Here is a 27,980-nt window from a genome sequence, read left to right as displayed (position 1 = left end):
GAAGACTAGAAACTAGCGATTGATTAGATCGGAGTTTGCCACTTAAACAGAACCCACATGCTGGCCCTCATAAACACTACACTCCAATAAAAATCGCATGCATGTCAAAAAGGGCAGTCATGGTTGCTCTGTGGTAAACATAACAATAAACGATCGTAAAGTTCAGTAGTAGCAGTAACTCACTAGCCATTTGTAGGTTTGCAGGTACGATAAGCATTTAAATGATTTTCAATTGTGGAACCTGACTTTTCAGCTCTGATGAGGACCTGTTTTGACGTCAGTTTTTCACTAGTTTCACTCCCTTTTATAACGCAGGGAGTGTTGCTTCTGTCAGCAAAAAGAAAAGTTCAAGTCATTTGCTGATGTGCATCCCTGAGCTCCACTGAGTGTGAAGGTGATACAGCCTGTTGTGTATCGCAGTCCGTTTAGACTTAAAGTTAGAGTGCAGAGTCTTGTCAGCCTCTGAGGAATGTTCTCAGATGTTGACAGAAAATCAAACCTTAATACTGTATGTAGCATTGGTACACCCTTTTTAGCCGTGCTTAATAGAGTAAACAACTGCATCCCTGATGTCATGTGCCGAGTTAGGCAAGTGCCTCCAGCATTGCGTCTTCTGGCTGCTCAGGAGATGTTGTCTCTTTGATTGTTTCTTCAAATATGCAAGCCAGCGCTAGGGGAGAATATTGTTTGTTCTAGATTTCCTGAGAGACTCCCACCTTGGGCTTAAACAGAGCAGTTGTAATGAGTAGGAACAATGTGTCTTGCCTCTTCCATAAGCCATCAGGAGGAGAGGGAAGGGTCTGAATAATCTTCTTTCTCATTTTGTTGCTTCCTTTTTGTAAACTCATCCCTTGTCCGTACTGTAATTGCAGTTTAAAATGTTGACCTTTTGTTCTGTGCACAGACACCTATGTTTTTAGAGCTTGATGTTATTGAAGTGTAAGTGAAGAATAATGCATGCTGACATGTGGTGTTTCCCCAGAGTGTGGACTCAGTAATGTCTCCATTATGAAAAAAAAAAAAAAAAAGGTCTGTTCATTTGTGAACCCATTTGTCTATTGTGTTCGGTCATGTAACAAAGAATTAATGCCATTTTCTGGGATTGTGGGGGTAACACAATTGTCTCCTTGACTCTAGCTAGTTGACAGACAGGGCCTAAGGGAAGGAACTGTGCTTTTCTACCATCTACCCACTGACACAATGACAGAAATGTTGGCACACACATATGAATGAGAGGGAAGTCATCCGCAGGACTATGGTCAGATGCTACAGCTGATGAAATTTCACATTACTTTATTTTATGTACATTACATTATGTAGTTTCAGCGTAGTGTTAAAGGGGGCTGTCATCAATCACATCCGCCTTTCTGCAAACCAATACTATGCCACATGTACAGTGGCCTTACGAATGCAAGCCTGGTCACAAAGCATACGGTGTATTTAAACCAGCTGAGCAGCAATGTTGCCATTTAGCTTATTTTAGCTATGTGATATGTAAGAACAACTGTGGTTTATCTGTTTGATGCAACACCATGTTTAAGGCATGGACTGCCTCGACATTTTTTACTGTGGCACATTATATTCAGTGTGTTATTTCAAATTACTGTATTGGATGTAGGATGCATCCTGAAGTTGCTCACTGAAATGGCCTACCAACTATTTCAGCAGTAGTTCAGAAAGCAGCTCAAAAAGTAGCTGGTTTGTTCTAGCCTTTTAATAAGAGGAGAGTGATTATAAACCGAAATGCTGGTATGGTTTTTAATAGTTTTATGCCATCTGTTGCCATCTTACCCATCTTGGCCTGTCATCTTATGTTTTAATAAACATAAATGTATTCCATGCATTCTTATATATGTAAATGATTTCACCTTGTTGTGGGAAATGTAGAAAATTTCTTTTTGAATATGATTAAGTTCTTTATTTTATGCAGTGCTGAAAGCAGTAAGTGTAATGTTTTGACTAAATAACTGTAATGCTGTCCAGTCTTGTTACATTGAATATCATTTCCAAAATGTCAACATAGTAATTGTAAAAAAAAAAAACTGTTTTCTTTTCTCCTGCAGTGAAAAAAGATGTAACAGATGAGACTGACGACAGAATGACACAATTCAAGAAAAAGGCGAAAGAGCTTCGCATCTTGGATGCCAAAACAGCACAGAATCTGTGTAAGTATATAGGATATTTTACAGCCAATAAACACGTATTTAACTCCATTAGTTCATGAAGGACTGCATTCTTTTTTACCATGACCTTTTATGTCAGAAATGTCTCTGTTATTTTCCATGACACCCCAGGCATTTTCATACCCCCATGAACAACTCAACGTAGCTGTTTGTGGGAAACAAACAGTAGAAAGCCCTCAACAGTGATACTGTTTTACTTTATCCTTTGGGGAAATGTTTTCTTGGCAGTTGTTTAGCGGTGTGTTAAAGCTCCCTAGAACTGAGCACCAAAGGTAGTTGACAAAATCTTAAGTTGATACTGGTGTACGGCTTCACCTCACCCTATGAAATATATATATATACATATACACTCACCTAAAGGATTATTAGGAACACCTGTTCCAATTTCTCATTAATGCAATTATCTAATCAACCAATCACATGGCAGTTGCTTCAATGCATTTAGGGGTGTGGTCCTGGTCAAGACAATCTCCTGAACTCCAAACTGAATGTCAGAATGGGAAAGAAAGGTGATTTAAGCAATTTTGAGCGTGGCATGGTTGTTGGTGCCAGACAGGCCGGTCTGAGTATTTCACAGTCTGCTCAGTTACTGGGATTTTCACGCACAACCATTTCTAGGGTTTACAAAGAATGGTGTGAAAAGGGAAAAAACATTCAGTATGCGGAAGTCCTGTGGGCGAAAATGCCTTGTTGATGCTAGAGGTCAGAGGAGAATGGGCCGACTGATTCAAGCTGATAGAAGAGCAACTTTGACTGAAATAACCACTCGTTACAACCGAGGTATGCAGCAAAGCATTTGTGAAGCCACAACACGCACAACCTTGAGGCGGATGGGCTACAACAGCAGAAGACGCCACCGGGTACCACTCATCTCCACTACAAATAGGAAAAAGAGGCTACAATTTGCAAGAGCTCACCAAAATTGGACAGTTGAAGACTGGAAAAATGTTGCCTGGTCTGATGAGTCTTGATTTCTGTTGAGACATTCAGATGGTAGAGTCTGAATTTGGCGTAAACAGAATGAGAACATGGATCCATCATGCCTTGTTACCACTGTGCAGGCTGGTGGTGGTGGTGTAATGGTGTGGGGGATGTTTTATTGGCACACTTTAGGCCCCTTAGTGCCAATTGGGCATCGTTTAAATGCCACGGACTACCTGAGCATTCTTTCTGACCATGTCCATCCCTTTATGGCCACCATGTACCCATCCTCTGATGGCTACTTCCAGCAGGATAATGCACCATGTCACAAAGCTCGAATAATTTCAAATTGGTTTCTTGAACATGACAATGAGTTCACTGTACTAAAATGGCCCCCACAGTCACCAGATCTCAACCCAATAGAGCATCTTAGGGATGTGGAGGAACGGGAGCTTCGTGCCCTGGATGTGCATCCCACAAATCTCCATCAACTGCAAGATGCTATCCTATCAATATGGGCCAACATTTCTAAGGAATGCTTTCAGCACCTTGTTGAATCAAATGCCACGTAGAATTAAGGCAGTTCTGAAGGCGAAAGGGGGTCAAACACAGTATTAGTATGGTGTTCCTAATAATCCTTTAGGTGAGTGTATATACTGCTGGCAATATTGTGTTGATTGGTAGAGCATTCAGATGGTTTCCCCAACTCTTTGGGATTTCATCTGCAGCCTTAATATTCCTTACTTCAGAGATACAATGTAGATGATAACACCTCATGAAATATGCATGTCAAATTCTAAGATTATAGGTCGACCATCTTTGTTTATCCACATTTTTTTCCTTAACTTTCCTATTTAAAGGTCGAGTAGAGGGGTATGCAATGTCGTACTGTAGACTTGGATGAGTGCATGTTTGGGTGGATAGATTCATTGTACACTGTGGATGAGGACTGGAAGCAAACTAGAATGTTAAAATAATGCCTGTAAATCACAGAAATATTAATAATTATGTGCCTCCCAACCAATTCCCTTCCTGTCTGCTGGTGATATCTTGCAATGGTGCAGGGAGGCTTTATATTCTTGCATCTTCCATGAACAGAGGCCAGATGAATGAGGTCATCAGGGAAAATATCGGGGTCTCATGTCAGAAAGGGGCATGTGGCATGAACATAAGGATGGCACATCTGTGTCTGTGTGTGTATATGTGTGTGTGAGCATGTGTGCGCATTTGAGAATGTGCCAGTGTGCGCTTGTAATTGCACTTGTGTATGGGCTGTGACAATGTTGATAGGTGTCCCTGCCATCTTTGATTACAAGCCCAGCAGATGGGCTTTGAATATGGCAGGAAGCAAAAATAAGTGTAGAAGTTCTCACCTCCACAATGGCAATGGGTGGGCGACATGTGGTCCTGCGCAGCTACACAGTTGCGAGTTGCCTTCACACATGCCACTGCATCATAGATCATATTCGATGCCTTCTGCAGAATCCTCTAAGTTCCCTTTTTAATTTTCATGTATTGGAGGTTCAGTGACTGGGATGGGTAACAGGGCAAGATGAATGATTGTGATGTCAGTGCCACTTTATGTATTCTGGTATAATGATTATGCATACCATTGTCTGATAAATTGTGTCTACTTATATGTCTGTTTGTGAGCGTTTGACTTGTGGCTAAGCCTTGAATAAAGAGAATTACAGTAGTCAAAATCAGATAAGATATTATGAGATAAGACTTTTTTTTTTACAGTGAATTTAAGAAAACCATTTTGACTGTGATCCTGCATTACCCTAGTCACCTGGTTTCCAAAGCAAAATTTGGAGACAAACATTAGACCAAAATTGTGGGCAGTTTCCTTTTTGTAAGTGGACAAAGTTGTGAGTTAAAGGAACCTCAAGACCAAGTAGTAAATGAAAATATTTGGACTCTTTAAAACTGAGAGTACATGATTCTGGTTAAATTAATTGACCCACGCTATAGAGGAGCATCGAGCTGGTTAAAGACACACAAGCTCAGTTCTTAACGATGATCCATTTTTCAATTGTTAAATTAAATAAGAGCGGTCGATTGCATTGAATGCAGACCTCAAAGAAGATAGCAATCTATAATAATAATTAGGGCTGAATGATTTAACAAATTGCTGATGATTTGCGATATTGGGGGGAGTGATCAGTTTAAAATAATTATCCTCATTTCATTGAAAAAGATATTTAAATGTTTGTGGTGTGATTTTTTGTAGGGATCTGTACCAAACAAAGATGTTTTCTTTTTAGCATGTTTGTTTAAGCGTCTTTGAGTACTTGGAAAAGTGATATATAAATGCAATTTATTATTATTATTATTATTATTTTCTTAAGTCTGTAGTATGCTGTGTAGGCCATGACATCTCTGCAGCATGACAATATTTAATTTAAAATTACATTTTGACACAAATTTCATCTTTAACAAATGTTGCCCCTCCAGCGATTTGAAAATTGTAGTGGGCCATATTGCGATTTCAGTACGATTTCAATCAATTGTTCAGCCCTAATTATAACTGAGTAAACTATATTTTTTATCATCAGCAATCAGTGAGTCATCTGTAGCCTTGAGAAGTTATAGGATAGGACATTTTTTATAGTGTATAAATATTTTTTTTGTTAAATCTTTAATAACACAATCACTTTCACATCCTTTAAGTTTAAAGTCACTAAGGGAAAGGATACTCTGTGGGAAGTTAGATCAGACATGCCCTGTGAAAGCAGACTTCACTAGAAGTTGTAAGATGTAGACAATGCAGAAAAGTATACTTTTGTTTAAGTTTGACAAAAATTAGCTTAGAATATGTTCAATTAAGTTTATAGGGAAATTTAAAAATGTTTTAAGAAAAATGTAAATGCTGGTGTGTGTGTGTGTGTGTGTGTGTGTTTGTTCAATTTTTTTTAAATATGGTTGTTGAAGAATTCAAAGTGAATGAGGCAAATGTAAAATTTGTTTGTGCAAGTTTTGGCATGTGTACAGTATATGTGTGCACTAGGATCAAATGTGATAAAGTAAGATGCTTTGTAAAAACTCACTAATTATAAGCACAATGACTTGCCAAGGCAGCCTACTACAACTAATGTAAATTCTATCTAATTGTTTAGTTTTAACAATTTCCATAATAAAAGTAGGTATCCCACTCATCCTCCACTTGATTAAAATCTCTGAGTAGCAACTGTGCCAAACCGCTGCGTCCCACAGCTTGGTTGCAGAGAATGCCTTCCTCACCTCTATCACTAAATAAAGAAATTACAATACAATGCAATTTTTGGATTTACACATGATACACAGGAGTCAAATGTGATGTACGGCGTCTTTAAAGAAGAAAACCAATAATTAAGGCCATTTGAATTTGTTTGCAGTGACAGTTGATCCCTGGTAGTCAGACAGCCCTACAGTGCACTGCCTTTCTGTGCACCTCCAGCATCTAAAGCCACAAAAATAGGCCAGTGGTCTTGACCAACATCTAATAATTGATCTTGCCAGGTGGATGTGCAGGTGCAAGTGTGCACCAAACCATTTTGTTGTGTTGCATTTATACACCTCTGCCAGCACCACTTTGCTAATTTTAGCACAGACAGGCTAGTATGCACCCAGGAAACAACCTTACAGGTACACGATGACCACACCCATCCCTTAGTAAGGTAACAAATCACCTGCTAGATGGCAGCAAAAGTTGGATTTTATCTCCCAGTATTGCTTATGACAACCCACCCCCAAGAGAACATACGCCCTGTATCCAGCTGCTGGTTTCATATATAAGATATAGTGGACATATTGAAGAGACACTAATAAATGTATAGTGTTTAGACAACAAACAGGGATGACATGTTCCCTTTGATGAAAAAGAGTCTAGATAGCACAACTTTCTCTTCAACTGAGATGTGACACAGGGAAGCTAGAAAGTCCATTGTTACATGAATAAACCTATAGCCATGATATGTCATGACTATGTATTAAGTTATTGCACATAATAGTCTGTGTAATAAATAGTAATAGACTGTGGGGGAAAAAAGATGCACTGCTTCTCCGTTTGTTGCACGTCAAATACAGACATCAGGTTCCCCTGCTGCAGCAGTATAGCAGCTGTTGAGTGACTCTCCTCTAACTCATTACCAAACCTCCACCTGTGATTTCCACCTGGATACACCATCAGCTCCAATTTCCACTGTAGGCACCCCACGTGGAGAATAAAACACCCACTAGGCTGTCCCCTGAGGCAAATTTAGTATACTTCTTTGTATGCACCCAAACAAAACCATATAGTCTCCCCAGATGACACCATTACTGCTAACACATGTGTAAGTAAAACGGTTTATTGTTATTATTGTCGTTTTTGTTATGTTATTGTATTATTATGGTTAATATTTTTTATTAACAATTGAGATTCAGAAATACTTTGGCATATTTCACTGTTACTTGTTAGTCTTGATGTTTTCCTGCCCAATTTTTGTCAGTGAGACACAAACTATCCTGGTGAGGGGCAGAAAGTGTATTAGTTTTTCCTAGTGACAAGTTAGGTCTGTGGTCATTTTGTCTGAGGAGCGATGAGTGCTGAAATGTCTTTTTGAACCCTGCAGTCTAATAAAAAAAGGAGAGGAAATGACTCTCTTCTCTCTCCATCACAACAGCAATTTTCTTGGGCTCGTTCCGCCTGCCTTATGAAGAGATCCGGGACATTGTGCTGGAGGTAGACGAGGAAAGACTGAGCGAATCACTCATCCAGGTAAGACTGATGTTCAGCGTGGTGTTAGTTTTTTGACTCCCACACACGATACACATATTTTTTCTTACTGAAAGGTGTGTGTCTGTGTGTGTGTCTGTGTGTGTTTGAGACTGACTTTCTCTACAAATTCACATGGAAAGAAGATTTTTATATTTCAGTGTCTGGTGAATAGCTTGGTGACTCCATTTTAAACCTAGTATGGTCTGTTTTTGGCACAAGTCAGTCTCCTCATTCTCATGTGGACCACAGAGACCCCCCATTCATCTTACTATAATGGATGATGAAGGACAAGGCTTGGCAAAGGCTCCCCAACTCCACCCTCCTTTCCTCTTGCTTTTGTCTTAAACCATAATTGATGAGCTTCCTAAAGGCTGCTTGTTTTTGGTTCCATTTTATTTCTGTTTTTCTTGTCTCAGAAAGCATTAATTGAATGCAGGGCAAGTGCATCTGAGGTGAAGCTGCATGTAGGGCCTCAGTTGTACTGATAGTTCTTGCACTGTCCTTGTGTTAAGAACCAACACAGCTACTGTCTTTTGTTTCTATTGCAAGCCAGACATCGGTGGTGTATCAGTAGCAGCAAATGGAAGATTTGATTTCATTATAATCTTGGCTGTGATATGGGATGTTGCGTGCATTAGTGTTTGCAAGAATGTTATTTTTTTTTTTCTTTCCCAACGAGCAGCGGCATCGTTCAAGTGAAGCTTTCAAGCTTAAGTCCAGAGGTCTTTCCTACCTTGTAAAAATAAATCCATAAAAAAACATTACCTTTACCAGATATATATGTCCTTTCCCACATGGCTTATCAACAAACACTTGCACAAGAGCCAATCTGCTTCCTCCCACCTGCTTGGATGCAAGACACTAGTAAAAGGTGGTGAGGCAATATATATTTAGATGGGGCCTATCTAGAGAGCTGCCCTGCAGGACTATTATTTTGAGCTCTGATAACCTTTAATTTGCTGGCAATCTGGCAGAAAATATAGACAGTATGTTATGAGATGGCAGATCCCCCTCTGCTTTGTAAAGGAGAAAGAAATTTAAGGTGTTGACCCTTTCCAACCTTCAGCCTTTCCGTAGCAAAGTAGAAATAGTGTGTATCTGCTAGCAGGTCAGCATCCACACCAGGCCTTGTTGCACACAGCACCATACAGATAGTTTGACTGGTTTACAGTAGTCGGGTTGGGTTACATGAAAAGTAAACCACTCCATCCACCATCAAACAGCTACCATCAAACAAACCAAGCTGCTGTCGGTTGCTTTGTTGGAAGTTGGTCAATAGTCAACAGCCAGAGTTTGAAAAGTGGAAATAATGGTTACTATGATACAGACATCTGCTGTAACCTTCAAGTTCCTTTTGTTCCCAATTTTAAAATATATTCACTGTGAACCAATAGCGTAAGTGACAAAAATGGATGTTTTAGTTGCCACATGCTTGCACCTCTTTGTGAGGGATTTCGTCTCCGCCCCTGTCCATCCTCCCCGTACCTCTTCTGTTTCCCTCTTTAAATGTGAAGCAATGAGCCTGCTAAAAAAGAGGAAGGCTCAACAAGACTCATGAGAGCAAGTGTGTGAGTCAGCATAAGCATCTGGGAACCAAGCTAATGTCACCAAATCCAGGGGGAGACGGGAGGACCAGCTGAGTTAACTTATCGGTGCAGAAGGAGCCAACATCTGGCAAGTGTGTCACTGCTGGTTAGATAATGATGCTAAAGACAAAGATGGACTTTATTTATTATTATTTTGAAATGTTTTCATGCAGTTCTGGGAGGAGGAGGACTTATAAGGAGGTGATTCCCCCTTTTTTAGCACCTTTGCTTTTTTCTTTGCAATATCAGTCAAAGATAGTATTGTTTTATTATTATTTGTCTATGAAATATTATCTTTCAGAAAACTGATCTTAAGTTAGTTGCTAGGGTGGCTTTTACTTCTCTTGAAGAAAAAGAAAACTCAGGTTTTGTATTTGTGTTTTTGTCATGTTTTCTGAATGTACACAGTATTGACATACAATTTCGAAAGAAAAGTGAAACTAATACATGACTAAATTGTATTTGTATAAAAATGCCACTGATTGTATACTTAGACATCCTTTTCGGATATGAGTTAGATGATATTGAACAAAAGCATGCAGAAATGAGCTGCGATCTCACAAATTAAACAGGGAAGCAAGTGAAACATGCCTAAGAAATACAGTTATACAGCTATACGCAGGCACTGAAGGGGAGCAAAGAGACTTCCTGCTGGGTGACACAGTCCTGAGTGTGGGCTCCATCTGCACAGTGCTCATCTACACTCATTATGCTGATTAATCACTCTACACCACCCACTTTCAGCCACACGCCAATCACCATTTATCCACATGGACAACTGCACACACACAAAGCGTAAAAAGATGTGGCTGCATGGCTTGGGCAAGGAAATGCATTTGCCATGTTACTAATGTTAGAATGAGTCGGGGGTTATGTGCACCTAACTTAAAAAAAATAATGGATTTAAAATGGGAAACAAAAGAAAAGATTGAAAGAAACTTATTTAAATAAGATGAAATATGATCCAAGATAAAACATATAATGCTTTTGTTAAGCCATTTTTAACTAATAGTGTGTTCTTCTAGCTGTTACTTTTCACAGTTTTGATAGCTTGGTGCCACCTGTTGCACACACACACACACACACACACACACACACACAAAAGAAATAAACAATAGCTTTGCCAAGCACAAGTTGCTTATTAATGGAACATGACAAATGTGATGGCTAATGTCAAAATGCTAAGTAGTTTCTGATTAAAAAAAACCTTTACTGAGGTATCACTATCAGTTGTGAAATCTTATTACTCATATTTTATAACAACTGTGGTAAATATAATGCTGGTTTGACATCCATGCTTTTTTCTTACTGACCTAGCATTTTATCAGTTTACACTAATAGCCATTAATGAACACTCCAGCCTTGAGAAAGTGATGAACTGTACAGTGATGAACCTGGCAGTTCCACAAATCTCTCCTGTATACATGTAAACTGATGGAGTACAATGGCTCACTGGTCTCGTAGCACTTGATACAACAGGAAAATATACCACTTCAAAACTCAGCTCAGTTTAAAATTGTGCCTTGGCATTATTTTGCAAAGACGAGTGACAAGCAAGCAGGGAGTTGATAAATGGAAGGAACAGTGGAAATTGAAGGAATCAAGGAAGCAGGAGGTGTTCACAATGCATCTAAAACTCTGTAACTCAATCTTATTATCTTCCTTCTCCGTCGACATGTCTAATGTAATGATTTGTCAGCAGAATGTGACAGTGCACTGGCCTTGAAGTACCCCTACAATGTGTCACCCTGGCAGAGTGGATAGATAGGAGTTGATTGGCTCTCCTTATTCTGCATTAGGGCCCATCAGCGCCTCAGAGATGATGTACACATCCCTGAATGCTGGCAGACAGTCGTGGCTCTTACCATTCATCCAGACATCATATAAATCCTTGCAATTCTACACTTATTTTCATCCCCATGCACCCAGCGTACAAACATACGTATAGTACATGCAAATGGTTAGACGTGTCAGTTATCTTCTCTGTCTTCTAGTCCCTGGAAAATTTTGTCACTTTCATCATCCAGCCAATACATGTGTGCAAGTGCAAACACACACATGTTTGCATGCAATCTCTCTCTTGCTCTTTGTCTCTCCTCCTCACTTGCCCCACAGTATTCATAGTGCTGGTGGACAGAGGTCACTTTTGTATCAGGTCACCTTCATCAAATTCAAAACTATATCAGAGCAACCCCGCTACCATAGCCTCTATAACAATGAGATGAAGAAGACAATGAAAAATAATACTGAACATTGTCTCTGTGAAAACAGATTGGGCCTCAGAAAGCTTGGCAAAGGTCTGCTTTTAAAGGGTTGACAGCCTAACAAAGCTATTCATTGCTATTGTTGGCTGGCAACAAAAGCGTCAGGGGGATGTTTTGTAGACCTTGTTTGTGTGGGAACGAGTCAGGCATGTGCGCTTCAGGGTGCTGGTTGCATGTGTTTGCGTTTAGTTTGGCACTGACTACAGGACGTCCACTGCCCCTAGTTCTATTTAGTGGCACCCTGGCTAAATGCTTATACTTATACCTCACTCACATTGTTTAAATCATGACGTGGCTATGCCAGTGACCTTGCTGTGTGACTTAAGTTGACTCTCCTTTAGTGTTTTAATTTCTCAAAGTCCCTCACAGCCTCTTTGCCCCGGGGAGAAGGCTTAACTGGCATAAAGATGGTAGTTGGTCCCATGCCCTTATAGTCCCTGCCAATGGAACACAAGGAGGCCAAACAATGGCCAGATTATTAATAAGCACTTGTAAACTTGAATAGCTTATGGTGTAATTAACTGGTATGGTAGGTGGTTGCTCACAGTAGTTCACTGGCAAAGTTGATATGATGTAATACGTCTCTTATTAGATGTATTCATTACTATATTACTTGACAGCGCTAAATTATCGGCAACTGTAATGTGAAGTGGAAAGTAATGTAAATAACGAGAAATTATATTTTATTGTATTGTCATATATTGATACGCTATTCATCATTATGCTACAAATAAGAGATTACGAGAACATTTTGAAGTGTTTCTGCTTACTTAAGTAATGTTCACATTCAAAGTGAAATATTTATGTAAAGTATTTATGTACTGAATCATTTCACTATTTGTTTGTGAAATTTGTCAATTAAATTACTGTATGTTCTCAAACTGTTGTGATTTAGATCAAAATACTTGCTTCAGTCCAATTACAACATATTTTGTTGGGATTTCCTTTTCAAGGTGGCTGAAAACTTGTACTAAGCTGGCCCATTTTAACGATAAAACACTGCAGGAAACCCTTTTCTGTTGTAGTAAAGGTCCCTGGGAAATTTTTAAATTACTACAAGTGGCTGACAATGTTGTTATTGTTGTATTACACATGTTTTGCAATCTCTGGGAGGAACTGTGTCCAAGACGTCGTTAGGAAGATTTCTTACTTACTGTAGGAGGGATTAAGTGGTATTGGTTTCCAGGAATTTAGATTAATGCTTTGCAAGTGTACTCTCCAGACTCTCCAAGCTCTCCGAGCTTCGTCTTTTGTCTTGCCACTTTTTTTTTTTCTTATTTTTCTTGTACAATACGTCTGCTAGACTACCTTGTGTTCCCTAGTTGCCTAATTGGCACATCATAGGGAATTGTTCTTTGTGATTACAGTTTACAAATTCTTAAATTTCCTACAATCCATGTGTACCCTCTTCTAATGCCCCCAGGCAAATATAAGCTTTTTATGGTTTAATCAGCTTTTCTACCTCCATCATGATGTCCAATTGTGGCCTATTTTTAATTTAACCATGTCACATCAAAGCTCATCGCTACATTGACCTCAGCACAAAGGGCTGTATTAAGTCGGCCACTGAAGTTCAAAAGTTAAATCAAGATATACATATAAATCAGTAGTTATTCCGAGTCAGACTTCTGCTACACCGGTATGTAACTTCATTTAAAAAGTCATGTAAATCATCATCATTAAAAAAGTACCCACTTCTAGTTCATGCCTTTGGGCTTGTCAGGATTTTCTTCTGTTGAGCTTTTTGGAAACAAGTTTTTTCCTGTGCACCTAACCTACAGTATCTATTTAAAACCAGCATTTAATCCCAAAGAAATTATGGGGTGGAAAGACTGTCATGTAAGTGGGGGTGAGTGCAAGAATGTTGAAACTATTCACATATCTTTTGTTACTCTAAGTCAGTTTTTGTAACTAAAGCTTGTACTGTGGTCCCTGAAATTTTAAAACATGCATTAGTTCAACCTCTGATTAAAAAACCTGCTCTAGATCCGTCAGTTCTTGCTAATTTCAGGCCTATTTCCAAATTGCCCTTCCTTTCAAAAATCTTAGAGAAGATTGTGCACAGTCAATTATTGGCCTTTTTGGAAGAACATAAAATACTAGAGGTTTTCCATTCCGGCTTTAAAACCTTGCACAGCACCGAAACTGCTCTTTTAAGAGTTTTTAATGATATCTTTTTAGCGACTGACTCTGGCGACTGTGTTATCCTTGTGCTTTTAGATTTAACTGCTGCATTTGACACAGTGGATCATGAAATATTGATTTCACGTTTAAGGCAGTGGGTGGGCATCAGTGGCATAGCACTGGAGTGGTTTAGGTCATACTTAGCGGCTCGAACTTTTTGTGTTAGCGTAGGTGAATTTATATCTTCCTCTGCTCCTCTCTTGTGTGGGGTCCCACAGGGCTCAGTCCTCGGCCCTCTACTTTTCTCTTTGTATTTGCTTCCACTTGGTTCCATACTTAGAAAGTACGGCATTTCATTCCACTGTTATGCAGATGATAGTCAGATTAATGTACCTCTTAAAAAGAAAAATGATAACTCTGTTGGACAACTACTCAATTGTCTCGACGACATCAAGGCCTGGATGGCTCTGAACTTTTTAAATTTTAATGATAAAAAAACAGAAGTGATGGTTTTTGGAGGCACCACTGGGACCCCGCCTGTAGATCTGGGCTCCTTGGCACCCTATATTAAACCTAGCATTACAAACCTAGGAGTTAAAGTGGATCCTGAGCTTAAATTTGACAGTCAAATCAAAGCTGTTGTCAAATCAAGCTTCTTTCATTTGAGGCATCTGGCCAAAATAAAGCCAATTCTGTCAAGACAACATTTTGAAACTGCAATCCACGCCTTTATAACTACACGGCTGGACTACTGTAATTCACTATATGTGGGGGTTAGTGGGTCCTCCATCACCCGTCTCCAGATGATACAAAATGCAGCAGGACGTCTTATAACTGGCACACGTAAACATGAGCACATTTCCCCTTTTTTAGCCTCATTACACTGGCTGCCTATTCAATTTAGGATCCATTTTAAAATTCTGTTATTTGCTTTTAAATCACTAAATGGTCTTGCCCCGCCATACCTCTCTGAGCTTCTACGCTCTTATAAACCCGTCCGCGCTCTCAGGTCAGATGATCAGCTGCTCCTGACTGTGCCTAAAACTAAGCATAAGCTTAGAGGGGACCGTGCCTTTGCTGTGTCTGCCCCTAAACTATGGAATGATCTGCCTTCGCATGTAAAGCAGGCCTCTTCTTTATCTGTTTTTAAAACCCTTCTTAAAACCCATCTTTTCTCTTTGGCTTTTGACACCTAGTAAGATGTCGACTTCATTTACTTGATTTTATTTGTTACTTTGAATGTTTTTTATTGTATGGTTATTAATTGTACATATGTTTATGTTTATTTTCCTGTACAGCACTTTGGTCAACTTTGGTTGTTGTAAAGTGCTTAACAAATAAAGTTGGTATGGTATGGTATTGCTTTAACTGTGTTCCGTGATTATAGAGCCATATGTTTTAAATATTTCACAAGCAATCTGCGTGTTTTAAAGCACATATACGTGTTAACAGGATCAATGATATTGACCAATATAACTGATGTCATCACTTCACTGTTTGTTAACCAGCTATCATGAAAAGTCACACAGTGTAACACTGAAATTAGGATTATGCCCACAGGCCAAAAGTGGCCTGAACCATTTTTGTGTATTTAAAGAGAGAGTGAGGAGAGAGTAGTGGATTGACATAGATAGATATATACTCCCACAGATATTCTGAGGATTAATTTCAAACAAACAGTAAGAACAGTTTGTAGACTGCTGCTGAGCTGCAGTTTTTCCCCAACCCTACCCGCAACATGCCATGTGATCTAGCTGCTTGAAATGAGGGAGTCATCACTAAATGTTTAAGCACGCCCAGTTTTTGGTGTGTGTGGTAAGCTAACTCTCGTCAGCGGATGATATAGCCCTGGGGGCTTGTTTTGCAGAATATCAGAGTGGCTTCTTAATGTTTAATGTCTGCCAATGTATTTTATATTACCCCATCTCCCTTTCAAAAGGAAATGCTAATGACTAACACTGCACCGCTGCTATTCATTTGTAATTAGTATTGCCCTATGTTGTGTGCAAATGCACTAGTGAGAATATCAAAGAAGTGCAGAGAAGTGTCCAGCAACTCTTTTATTTTAACTCGGCATGTCTTAACGAGTAAATGTGTGCACATCATTTTGAGCACTCATTGGCTGACATACCGGGGCTTTTAAGTAAACAGTGGGAAACATTTGTATTATTTTTTTGATTCTGGATGGGCAGTAGAATTTTACACATAAAACCAATATTTGCACATCCTGATTCAGCATGGGAATCTATGTTGAAGTCAAAATGATACAATGCAATACAATAACACCATATTACTTTTATTGTAATAAAAGTAATATGGCTGAACAGGAATTAGTGTCATGGCATGTTGCACAGTTGTGTAGTTATATTATACCATATGGGTTAGACCAAAACCAACTTATTGAATTTTTATTTAATTTCAACCTTGAATTTCTTACTTCAGTAGAAGTGGTGATACATGGAAACAGAAGGACCCTCACCTACCTGCATGTTATTTTACAGCATCTCTTAAGTCCCACTTTTGCATGTTGATTTCATGCATTTCCATTTCAAATAAAGTGGAACTTACGGAGCTTTTAACTATTTAACTATCTATTTAACGTCACTTATTTTAGCTGAAGCTATCCTGAGTTGTTGTTTCCCACGACCACAATATCATGACTCAAAAACACGGTGTTATTACAGGCTTTTTGCGGTGTATTTGTGCCTTCCCTACTTGGGAAATTAAATGTGCTGTTTTTGAATGCACACTCATAAGTCATTTCATTTAAATTTACGAATGTGATTTTAATTCTTAGATGGTCATGCGGCTGTGTTTAATGAGTTCATGCTATGAACTGGCACCATCCACAGTGTCCACTTCACTTATGGGATGACAACACTGTCCAACAGTAGGTAGCAAGAGAGAGGGGAAGAGTTTGGCGAATTTTTTTTTACTATTATGCCATGTGGACACAAGCAATGGCTATAATACATAACACATCAAACTTTCCACATAAACTTTAAATATTTGCACTTGTTGACCATATCTGCCTAACTGACTGTACCTTGTTGTCTATATTAACTCTATATGATTCGGCCTTTCAGGAAATGTACACATGGGGATTCTCGCCAATTATTGTCTGATCTCTCTCTCTCTCTCTCTCTCTCTCTCTCTCTCTCTCTCTCTCTCTCTCTAATGATATTCCCATCTTTTTTTGTAGCAAAGTACAAAGTGTGTCACTAAAAATACTAATACACACTGACTAGGTTGTCTCACAGTTAACTCTGCGTTGTCAGCTTTCGGCTACGCACTACTTCTCTTCACCTCGCCATCGTAACAATCTTTCCGCCAGGTCTCAGAAGCGTCTTTTGTACAAGCCTTGCTTGTTATTATTGTTTATCTCTCTTGTCAATCACCCAGATCACTACGATGCTCATCCATATGCATGCTCCCATCGTTACACGTGGTAGCCCATTGGCTGCAGGGTTTGGCAGTACCCGTTGCCAGCCTTTGTTCTGTGCTGCAACAACAGGTGATTGTTGCAGCCTGGCACATTGTTCAGCATCATTTGCATGGTGTAAAAGTGCACATGTGGGGCAAGGCGATAAGTATTGCTGTGCATTGGGCCTGTTGGATTAGAGCTTAAGCAGGAGAAACGGGGTTCCCCTTGGGTTTAATTGTGGTGTATTTTGGCACACAGCACATAACTCTTCTGCATCAAATAATTTAACAATGAAATGTGAAATACATTATGCTGATTTTGGGTGGGGGGTAAGACAGAAAAGAAGAAGTAGTGTTGAATAAACAAAGTAAAGGCAGGGGAAAGAGAGGCAAAGCTTGGTGCAATATCAAATGTATTCAGAAATTGATGGCCTGGACCCAAGGTGGTACATGTAGTGTTCACTGATCATCACCACGCTGCTGATCTGCAGCCACAGGGTCCACGCCAGGTACTCTGTCCTCAGGTTGAATATCGATTAAAAGAACACACACGCACACACACACACACACACACACTTAAATGAGTACAGATAGGCGAGTTCATGCAAAATACAGCACAACAGTTAAATTTTGATTAGTTGGAGCCCATGCAACTTCTCCTCAGGCACATTGGGTGCTGTATTTTCTTAACTGAGTAAAAAATGTGTTTTCTGTTTTCACCCTCCAATTCAGTGTCTTTGTTTCTGTGACAGATGGCACATCACTCACAGAGACGTTCTCAGACAGCAGACTCCACAAACAAATTAATTTCTATTACTGTTTTGCATGCTAGCTCTCTTCTTCATTGATTGACAGTCTTATCATATACTAGCACTGTATTAGAGTGGCTGTATGAGACATTGTAAAAGATTATTCACAAATTAGAGATGATTTCATTGCAGTGCAGTAATGTTCACCAATTTTTTCCACCTTGACAGTTTTGTTTTTTAGCAAATGTTATACATATATATTGCCAACAATGTTGTATCAAAGTTCACTAAATGATCATATGTGCATTACATTTTAAAGCAGATTTCATCTGAAAGTTCACAGCATGTTTGGGTGTCTCTTCTCATCTCTTGCCGTCTCTGTTTTATTTAGTTTGTTTCTTTTCTGCCTCTGTTTGCCTACTCTTCTCTGTTATTTTGTCTTTCTTTACCAAATTCTAGCTCTCTGTCTCTGTATGTCTTCTTCTTTCTGTCTGTCTATCTGAACCCTCTATTTACCTTGTGAATTTCCATCTTTATCCTGCTTCACACCTTTCATGCTAAGTGTAAGTGCCCAGGTGTGCACATAAAAAAAAATATATAAATCCTCCATATTTCCTTCTAAAAGACAAATTTAATGTCACAGTAAGTCTGTCAGGTTTTCCAGCCCCAACCCTCAAATTAATCCCTCCCCTCTCTATCACTCTCTCAACCTTTTTTTGCTCTTGCTCACTGTGTTTGTGTCTTTCTGTCAGACTGCACTTCTCATTTAGTTTAATGCGATTTTAGAATCTGTCACACCCAGTTTGTTGCCTGTCAGCCTGTCACTGTAGCGTTGCTCATAGTGAGATTTGAGGTGTTTGTGTGGTTTGGCAGGGTGTAGATTCTTTAAGACTACACCGGCCTGTATGACTGACGTTCATTGTTTAACACATTTACCTGTGAGACAAGATTTTCTATTTGTTGTTGTTGTTTGTTAAATTCACCTATAATGTTGCGGTTGAATGTAGAGGATAAAACCTTTATTGTAATTGTAAATGCTTTACATATCATTCCAAATGTAAAAAGAATTATTGAATTTGGAAGGTACTGCACTCGTTTTACTGAGCATTATCTGTCAAAACTCTCCCCATTCTTGTAAACAAAAACACAGCTTGATAGCCTTTGTTCCACATATTCACTTTGCAGTTCTGTGGTAGTAACCTTTTGTTTGAGATGGATGCTGTGTACACCCACAACCGATTGTGCAAAGTTACTTTTTTTTCTCTTTTGACTCTTAAGCTTAGTTTTAAAAAAAAAAACACAAAAAAACTTTGAAATTCCACATAATGCGTTTTTTTGGGAACTGTCAAGCATTGGTTTGAAAAGTAAGACTTGCAGAATGTTGAGAAGTCTTGTTGACTGTCTATTATTTTGTTATTGATTTAAACTGAAGTCATCACTGATTTGCCATGAGCCAGGTAAGGGAGCCTGCTGAGGTGTCACGGCGGGGAGATGGCAGTCCCATGTTGCTCTTCATCACAAGCCATGGGCACAATACCACGTGTTTCTCTGTCTCCCAAAATTGAGAAGAAAATCAATTAATAGGAGAAAATCACATTTGTCAAGCACATGACAGACATGGCTCCCCTTCTGTCTTTGTTGTACTGTAGACCATAGGCCTAGTAGAGCAACACAGTTTACTCAGATCATCTTTTAGACATCCTTAATTTAACCCAGCTTAATAAAGACTTTATTGCTCTGAGAAAACCTTTATCGATTGATGTGTCTCAGACTACATCTTAAGTTTTCTTGGTTTTCATTTTTATATTACTGTTGGGAATATTCTTCTCTGTGCTCTAAGTATTTTTAACGTGTAGGGATCATAAAGTGGGTGTGGTAGATATACAAGTCCTGCTTCACACAATAAAGAAAGAAATTTGGACACTTAAAAAATAAGAAGGTAATGTTACAATTCAGTGAGCATTTTTACTTTGCACTACATCAGCACCTGCTGTTTTTTAACAGCATGCAGTGCTGTAAACTGCATGATTAAGTTTATGCCTAATACATGTCTAATACCCTCCTTTTAAACTGTATTAACTTGGCATGGGTTCACAGATGCTGTGAAACTGTGAACTCAATTCACTGGAAGCTAGTTGACAGCAGCCGAGATCAAAGTATGGGAGTGAAAGCCCTACAGATACCGTCATCCTCTACAAATGTGTAGTGAACCATAACATGTAGCTCAACTACTTTTACACTCTCCTTTACCCTTGCCACCACTTCCATTCCTCAAGTACATGCCGTTTTCATATTCTTGGTAGCAGTGGTGGAATTATTTCACAAATATTTACTATAGTTATTATTTATGTTGTGAGCAGCGTGGTGGTACAGTGGTTAGCACTGTCGCCTCACAGCAAGAAGGTCATGGTGTTCAAATCCCGGTTACCCCGGTCTTTCTGTGTGTAGTTTGCATGTTCCCCTTCGAGGGAACTCGAACTGCGTCGGTTACGACACTATGGGAACGCCTCTAGGCGAAGCAGGTCTGAACGTGAATGAAATCACTCCAATCCTATTGGCTTGTTGCTAGAACGGTAAGGTGTAACGGAATAACCGGAGGAGTATAAAGCACACCTCATCATTAGCTTTTTTTTATTCAGCAGGCGCTCTGTATGTTGTTTGAAGAAAGCTCCAGTCCTACAAGCAGTGTGTCTTACCTGAAGAAGAAGTCTACCAGCATGTCCGGCAACCAGATGTACAGAAGGTGTTTTTTTCTTGCCCTCGGTACATCACGGATGGAGATTCTCATGAGATGTGTGTCTCATGTTTGGGGATGGAGCACGCCCGGGCAACTCTCGAGGGGGCTGCCTGCGCCCGTTGCGAAGCCTTTCCGTGCGGGTACTGAGGTACAGCATGGCTCTCTTTTCCGAGGATGGCCGGATGTGTTTTCCCCGTGGTGTGGGCCCTGCGGCCGCTGAGGCGGCCCGGCGGCTTCACTCATGGGATTCACAGCGTGATCTGTCGGAGGATTTCGGGACGGCTGAGGCTTTTTCCCGACCATCATCCACTGGCTACGACGCTTCCTTTCCTCGTTCGGGAGCCCGTTCTCGGCTTCTCTCGCTCGCGGTTTGGATCCGGAGACGCTGCAGCAATCCAACTCCGAGGAGGCGGACGTGCTCAGCGTAGTGGACGATGACTTCCGGGTGTCGGGGCGGCGTCATCTGGCGGCGCCCGACTATGACGTGCTGCTGGAGGTGGTGACTAGAGCCGTGGCTAAGCTCAACATCAACTGGCCACAGGAGGAGCAGACACCACAGGCTAGTGGTAAGCTTGATGAAAGGTTTCTTAAGCACCACGTGCCACCTCCACGCCGGTCTCTGCCTTTCTTTCCTGATTTACATGATGAACTGAGTAATCATGGGGCAGACCCTTCTCTACATGGCTTTCCACACCCACGATCACTGAACTACAGTAATGTGATGGGGGTTAGGGACCGTGGTTATGGGAGGATGCCTCGGGTGGAGGATGCGCTTGCAAGCTATCTCTCCCCTCGACTTGCGTCCTCCCTGGAGGAGCCGGCGTTACCCTCCAGCCATGTCGCACCACATCTACACTCTCGTGGGGAAGGCGTACATGGCAGCGGGCCAGGCAGGTGCGAGCTTGCTCACCATGGCGGTGCTTCAAGCCTACCAAGCCGACCTGCTACAGGAGATGGTTCAGAGGGGGGGTCCCTCTGAGGAAGATCTGGTGGAGCTTCGCAGAACCACGGAGCGTTAGACGCAGGGCGAAGCGTTCCGCCAGTACCTCCCTCGCTGGTCTGGACCCAAGGCAGCTGAGGCTGCCAGCCGTAGGTCCCTTCCCTCTACGAGCTCCTACGGAGAGGAGAGGAAGCAGAGTGTCGCTTCTCGGGGGCCCCCCCGAGGAGCTGGGGCAGCGAGACGGCGCTCTCACCCTCAGCCTTCTGAGAGACGCGATGTGAGGACTGTCATCCAGTCCCGACGGAGCTCAGGTAAGACCGGGGTAGGGGAGTCTTTCTCCCCTCCCGCACCCTCACCCCCCACCCCCCCCGGAGGCCGATCGAGGTCCCCTCCGCCGTGGCAACGGGTGATGTTATCCCGCCGTTTACACGTTCAGGACGCACCTGCCACCATCGAGTCCACGCCGTACTGCCTGCCCCGAGGGTCTGCAGTCAGGCGGCGTTCAGACTCACTCACCGTGGATCTTCGGCGGCTCTCCCCTGCCGTTATGGGGCTTCAGGGGTCCACCAGAAGATCACACGAGACACCGACCACCAGCCCCGAGGGGTTGGTTCCGTTGGCAGACTTTGCAGAGGATTGGCGGAGCCTGACGAACATTTCTCCGTGGGTCCTGCGCACTGCCATACATGGGTTTCGACTACAGTTCAAAACCCGCCCTCCAAAATTCAACGGGGTGGTTTGGACTGTGGTCCGCCTGGAGCAAGGTCCGGTGTTGGGACAGGAAGTTCGTACTCTGCTGAGGAAAGGGGCCGTGGAACGTGTCTCCCCCCCCAGACAGAGACGCCGGTTCTACAGCCGGTACTTCATAGTCCCCAAGAAGGACGGAGGGCTGCGCCCTATTTTGGATCTGCGGGTTCTAACCGGTCTCTGAGGAGATTCAGGTTCAAGATGCTCATCATCCCCGCCATCGTGACGCACGTCCAATCTGAGGATTGGTTCGTCACGATAGATCTAAAGGATCTCCATCCGTCCTTCTCACAGGAAGTTCCTGAGGTTCGCCTTCGGGGGTGTGGCTTACCAGTATCAGGTTCTTCCATTCGGCCTGGCACTTCCCCTCGCACATTCACCAAGTGTATGGATGCAGCACTGGCCCCGCTGAGGCTCCAGGGCATCCGGATTTCAACTACATCGACGACTGGCTCATCTTAGCCCAGTCTCGAGAGTTGGCGGTTCGGCATCGAGATGTCGTTCTGGCTCATCTGCGGCGTTTAGGGCTGAGGCTCAACGCAAAGAAGAGTGTGCTGGCGCCCACCCAACGGACTACGTTCCTAGGGGTAGTATGGGATTCGACAACGATGCAGGCACAATCGTCTCCGGCACGTGTCGACACCATATTGGCTGCCGTGAAAGGGGTGAAGTTAGGCCACGCCATCACTATAAAACACTTTCAACGAGTGTTGGGTCTCCTGGCGGCTGCGTCCAGCGTAATACCATCTGGACTGCTGCACATGAGACCCCTGCAGTGGTGGCTAAGGAACAAGGGTTTTTCCTCTCCGTCTGATTTGGGTTACGTGCAAGTGTCTTCGTTCCCTATCAGTTTGGAAGGAAACTTGGTTCCTGTCCCAGGGGCCCATGCTGGGAGGGTCTTGTCGCCGGCCCATCATTCCGACAGACGCCTCCCTCAAGGGCTGGGGCGCGGTCATGGACGGCCTCTTTGCAAGGGGATCCTGGCAGGTGCATCAATCCGAGTGGCATATCAACTGTCTCGAGATGTTGGCGGTGTTCCAGGCTCTAAGGAGTTTCCTGCCCGATCTCCAAGGCCACCACGTCCTGGTTCGTTCCGACAACACAGCGGTGGTGGCCTATCTGAATCACCAGGGCGGTCTGCGCTCTCGCCCTCTGTACAGACTGGCGCGTCAGATCCTCCTGTGGTCCCAGCAGAGGTTACTATCGCTCAGGGCGATGTATCTCCCGGGGGCGCAGAATTAGGGAGCAGACCTGCTGTCGAGGCAGGGGCCGAGGCCCGGGGAATGGAGACTTCAGCCCGAAGTGGTGGAGCTCTTGTGCGAAGAGTTCGGCCCCATAGACGCGGATCTGTTTGCGTCTCAAGAGACTACGCACTGCCCGCTATGGTTTTCTCTCGTTCCTCCAGCCCCGTTGGGTCTGGACGCCATGGTACATTCGTGGCCGAGGCTACGTCGGTACGCTTTTCCCCCAGTCGCTCTGCTTCCGGGGGTTCTGGAGCGGGTCCGCCAGGACAATGTCGGCCTACTGCTCGTAGCCCCGTTCTGGCCAACCCGGGTGTGGTTCACGGACATCATGTCGCTCCTGGACGGCCCGCCGTGGCGGGTCCCTCTGAGGAGAGACCTGCTGTCCCAGGCGCAGGGCCGGGTTCTTCACCCTTGCCCCGCCATATGGCGACTATGGGTCTGGCCCCTGAGGGGGCACAGTACCTAGAGGCGGGTCTAACAGCCGGAGCAGTCGAGACCCTCCAGAGCTCCAGGGCCCCGTCCACACGGAGGATGTACGGCCTGAAGTGGAGCGTTTTCTCCACTTGGTGTAGGGAGCGGTCGGTGGACCCTGTTACCTGCCCGGTGGTTCAGGTACTTGAGTTCCTCCAGGACCGGTTCTCTGCTGGTCTTTCCCCTTCCACCCTCAAGGTGTACGTGGCAGCTATTTCGTCTTTCCACACCCCTCTGAGGGAGGGGTCCTTGGGGAAACTTCCCTTGGTTGTACGTTTCCTCCGTGCTGCTCGGAGGATGAGACCTGCGACTCGGTCCAAGGTTCCCACTTGAGATCTGGCAGTGGTTCTTGGGGCGTTGGCTGAGGCCCCCTTCGAACCCCTGGAGTCAGCTGAGGCTAAGCACTTGACCCTCAAGATGGCCTTTCTCCTTGCTATCACCTCTCTGAGGAGGGTGGGGGATCTCCAAGCGCTTTCGGTTTCCCCGCAAAGCCTGGAGTTTGCCCCGGGGAATATTAGGGCTATCCTGCACCCTCGTTCAGGATACATCCCTAAAGTGCCTTCTTGTGCGGCAGGGTCCACAGTGCTGCCGGCATTTCATCCTCCACCTCATGTGACGGCGGAGGACGGGAGACTTCATCTGCTCTGCCCTGTCAGAGCACTGAGTATTTACACTCTGAGGTCTTCCCGTTGGAGGAAGGCTGACCAGCTGCTAGTGTGTTTTGGGTCTCCCAGGGCCGGGCTCCCTGCATCCAAACATACTATTAGCAACTGGATTGTTCAGACTATTTCCCTGGCCTATCAGGTGTGCGGTTTGCCTTCACCTGTGGCTGTGAGGGCTCATTCTACCAGAGGCATGGCGGCCTCTCGAGCCCTCCTTTCCGGGGCCTCTTTGCAGGATGTTTGTTTAGCGGCTGGCTGGGCCACTCCGCACACATTCATTCGGTTTTACAGTCTTGACCTTCCTTCGGCACCTGGCACTCGTGTGCTCTCCTCTTAGTCGTGCCACTTTACTGCACACTGGGGCAGGCGGGGTTTTCGGCACGGTTTAGTGGGTATCTCGTTCCCATAGTGTCGTAACCAACGCAGTTCGAGTTCCCTCGAAGGGGAACGTCTCGGGTTACGTATGTAACCCTGGTTCCCCGAGAAGGGGAACGAGACACTGCGTCGGCCCGCCGCACCTCTCTCCCCGCCTGAAGCGCCTGCTTCATAGTTTAAGCTAATGATGAGTGTGTACAGGTGTGCTTTATACTCCTCCGGTTATTCCGTCACACCTTACCGTTCTAGCAACAAGCCAATAGGATTGGAGTGATTTCATTCACGTTCAGACCTGCTTCGCCTAGAGGCGTTCCCATAGTGTCGTAACTGACGCAGTGTCTCGTTCCCCTTCTCGGGGAACCAGGGTTACATACGTAACCCAAGACGTTCTCCCCGTGTCCGCGTGGGTTCTCTCTGGGTGCTCCGGCTTCCTCCCACCATCCAAAGACATGCAGGCTAGGTTAATTGGTGTCTCTAAAATTGTCCTTAGGTGTGGATGTGAGTGTGAGTGGTTGTTTGTCTATGTGTGGCCCTGCAATGGACTGGCGACCTGTCCAGGGTGTACCCCGCCTTTCGCCTGATGTCAGCTGGGATAGGCTCCAGCCCCCCGCGACCCTGTACGCAGGATAAGCGGTTGACGATGGATTGATTATTTATATTGTATTCTGTGTATATAAACACTGGGAAACAGCAGAGTGTATAACAACAGTGAGAGGTTCTCTCTGAGTCCTTGAGTTGACCTGTACCTTTAAATCTATAATAAATGATTGAGTATCACATGCAATGATATCCTAATCTGTTTCAGAATAGGATAACAACAAAAAACAATTTTCTGCACATTGATGTTATGGTTATTCTTTGAATTAAAATTTAACACATTTTGACAGACAGGCATGGATTGTATATTCACATGTTTTTGCACTGATGGAAATAAATTGTGCTAGTGCATGTGTTATTGCACTTGTCTCTGGTAATTCTGATTTATCAAATTCGGCACATGGTTGACTGACAGTTGAAACGTAATGGATATTTTAATGATCACAACCAGAATTTATAAATGGCAGTTTTTGAGCGTCAGATAAAGATATGCATAAAAATATACAGTACTTGAACTGTGACAGTCAGCAGACAAATAATATATCTAGAAATGAAGGCCATTACAATTGTTTTTGGGGCAACTGGAATGCACAGACCCAGAGAGCATTTCTGAGGAAACAGGAAAATAAAACTACCTATTGGAAAAGCACTGAAAATGAATCCATGTACACTGGTTGCACATTTTGACTTGTATTTTGACGGGGGTGCAGTCAATGTACAATTTCTGTTGACACATTTAAGGGTAACTTAGGTATTTTTCAACCTGGACCCTATATTTCCATGTTTTTGTTGTCTGTGATTTATTGTGACAATTATTCTTAGGGAATCAGTCCACTAATGAGTGAGTGTGCTTCAGTCGGCAGCATTGAACAGTAGTCCTAATGTAGTCCTTGCGGGAAATGGTGCACAGTAAAAATATTTCCACTAAAGTGCGTGTTTTGCCATTAATAGGCTCATATTGTTAATACAAGTGTCTGACAAGATTATGGAAAGGATTTCTATAGAGACATACCCAGTTAAAAAGTAATATTCTTTTTTGTTTAACAAGAAGCAGTCGCTATATCATACCAGACTCCCTAGACAAAACCATAATTTTACCTCCAGTTTTTTTGTGTAATTGTGTGACGTTGGTGTTTTTAACCCTTTAAAACACCAAATTCACTCAATAACACAAACTAATCCACCAAGGCAGTGGTAGACCAGCAACTCCCGTGTTGTGCGAGGTAAAATCTTTTGTCAAGGAGTCTGGTGGCTTTGACGAAAGTGATGTAGCTACTGTTTCTGCTTAACACAAAATATCTTACTCCTTAAAAAAAAAGTCTATTTCTATAGGGATCCTTTCCATAATTTTGTCAGACACACAAATTTTATTTTTGACAAGGAAATACATAGCGGGATTTATGAATTTTTAACCTGAAGAACCACATTTTGCTGTTGATGTTTTGTTGGTGGATTGCTGTATCTTGGCAAGTGTGCTGATATGTAGTGCCTTCATCTTCGCCCAAGGCGGTAAATGAATGTGTAGTGTTGTTAGAATACTTCCAGTAATCTCTCCTAGACTGCTGTGTGTGTCTGGTGGCCTGCGGTGAGGAGTCTGGCCTAGCATCATCGCCCAGTCTCCCACATTGCCACACATATGGTGCAGCCTTTGTGTCAATTGTGCTCTATGGGGTTTCTAATAATTAACAAGATGACAGACATATGAAATGACAAGTACAAGGTGGTATCTACTTTCTATTACCTAGTCTTCTGTCTGTATTTTTCAGATGTATTCGACTGTGGCATCTTGAACGATTTCACCTCTTTCAAAACATTAAACCCACTCCTAATTTAATAACAAAGTCCTCCACTTTGGAAACGGCACATCTAATGAATTGTTTTAGTTCTGTTTGTATTTATGTTTTTATATGTCACCATGGATTTCTGCATGCTTAAGTAACTGACAGTATTAAAAGCACAGCTTTACTGAAGAAGGAAAGAATCAATATTAGAAATTGGATGAAATACATTCACCAGCGAAAACTCTGCTAAGGAAACTTTTCCTTGATGTCTAAACTATGCCAAACCAGACTCAACTCAATTTGAAAGCTGCTGTAAATTGTTCAAGGGTGAAAACATACCAATAATTATTCTTCTTTGCTCAGGAAGCAATGTCAGAGAAAAACATGCTAAATAATCGGATTTACCTCAGTATTAGAAATTAGGTTTGCTGCTGT

The 27,980-nt window shown here is 42.6% G+C and overlaps 1 protein-coding gene across 1 annotated transcript in view; it reads left to right on the top strand.

Moving 5' to 3' along the window:
* Positions 1-27,980, top strand: part of diaph2 (diaphanous-related formin 2) — a 434,333-nt gene that overhangs the window by 234,493 nt on the left and 171,860 nt on the right. Inside the window, exons 19-20 of the mRNA XM_038699417.1 lie at positions 2,064-2,165; positions 7,751-7,845. Coding sequence (XP_038555345.1) covers positions 2,064-2,165; positions 7,751-7,845 — 197 coding nt within the window. The remainder of the gene's footprint in view (positions 1-2,063; positions 2,166-7,750; positions 7,846-27,980) is intronic.

The sequence above is a fragment of the Micropterus salmoides genome, unplaced genomic scaffold, assembly GCF_014851395.1.
Source record: "Micropterus salmoides isolate LMB-PRFRI ecotype aquatic unplaced genomic scaffold, ASM1485139v1 Ms_hic_scaffold_5, whole genome shotgun sequence".
Taxonomy (NCBI): domain Eukaryota; kingdom Metazoa; phylum Chordata; class Actinopteri; order Centrarchiformes; family Centrarchidae; genus Micropterus; species Micropterus salmoides.
This window is presented reverse-complemented; position numbering and strand designations above follow the sequence as displayed.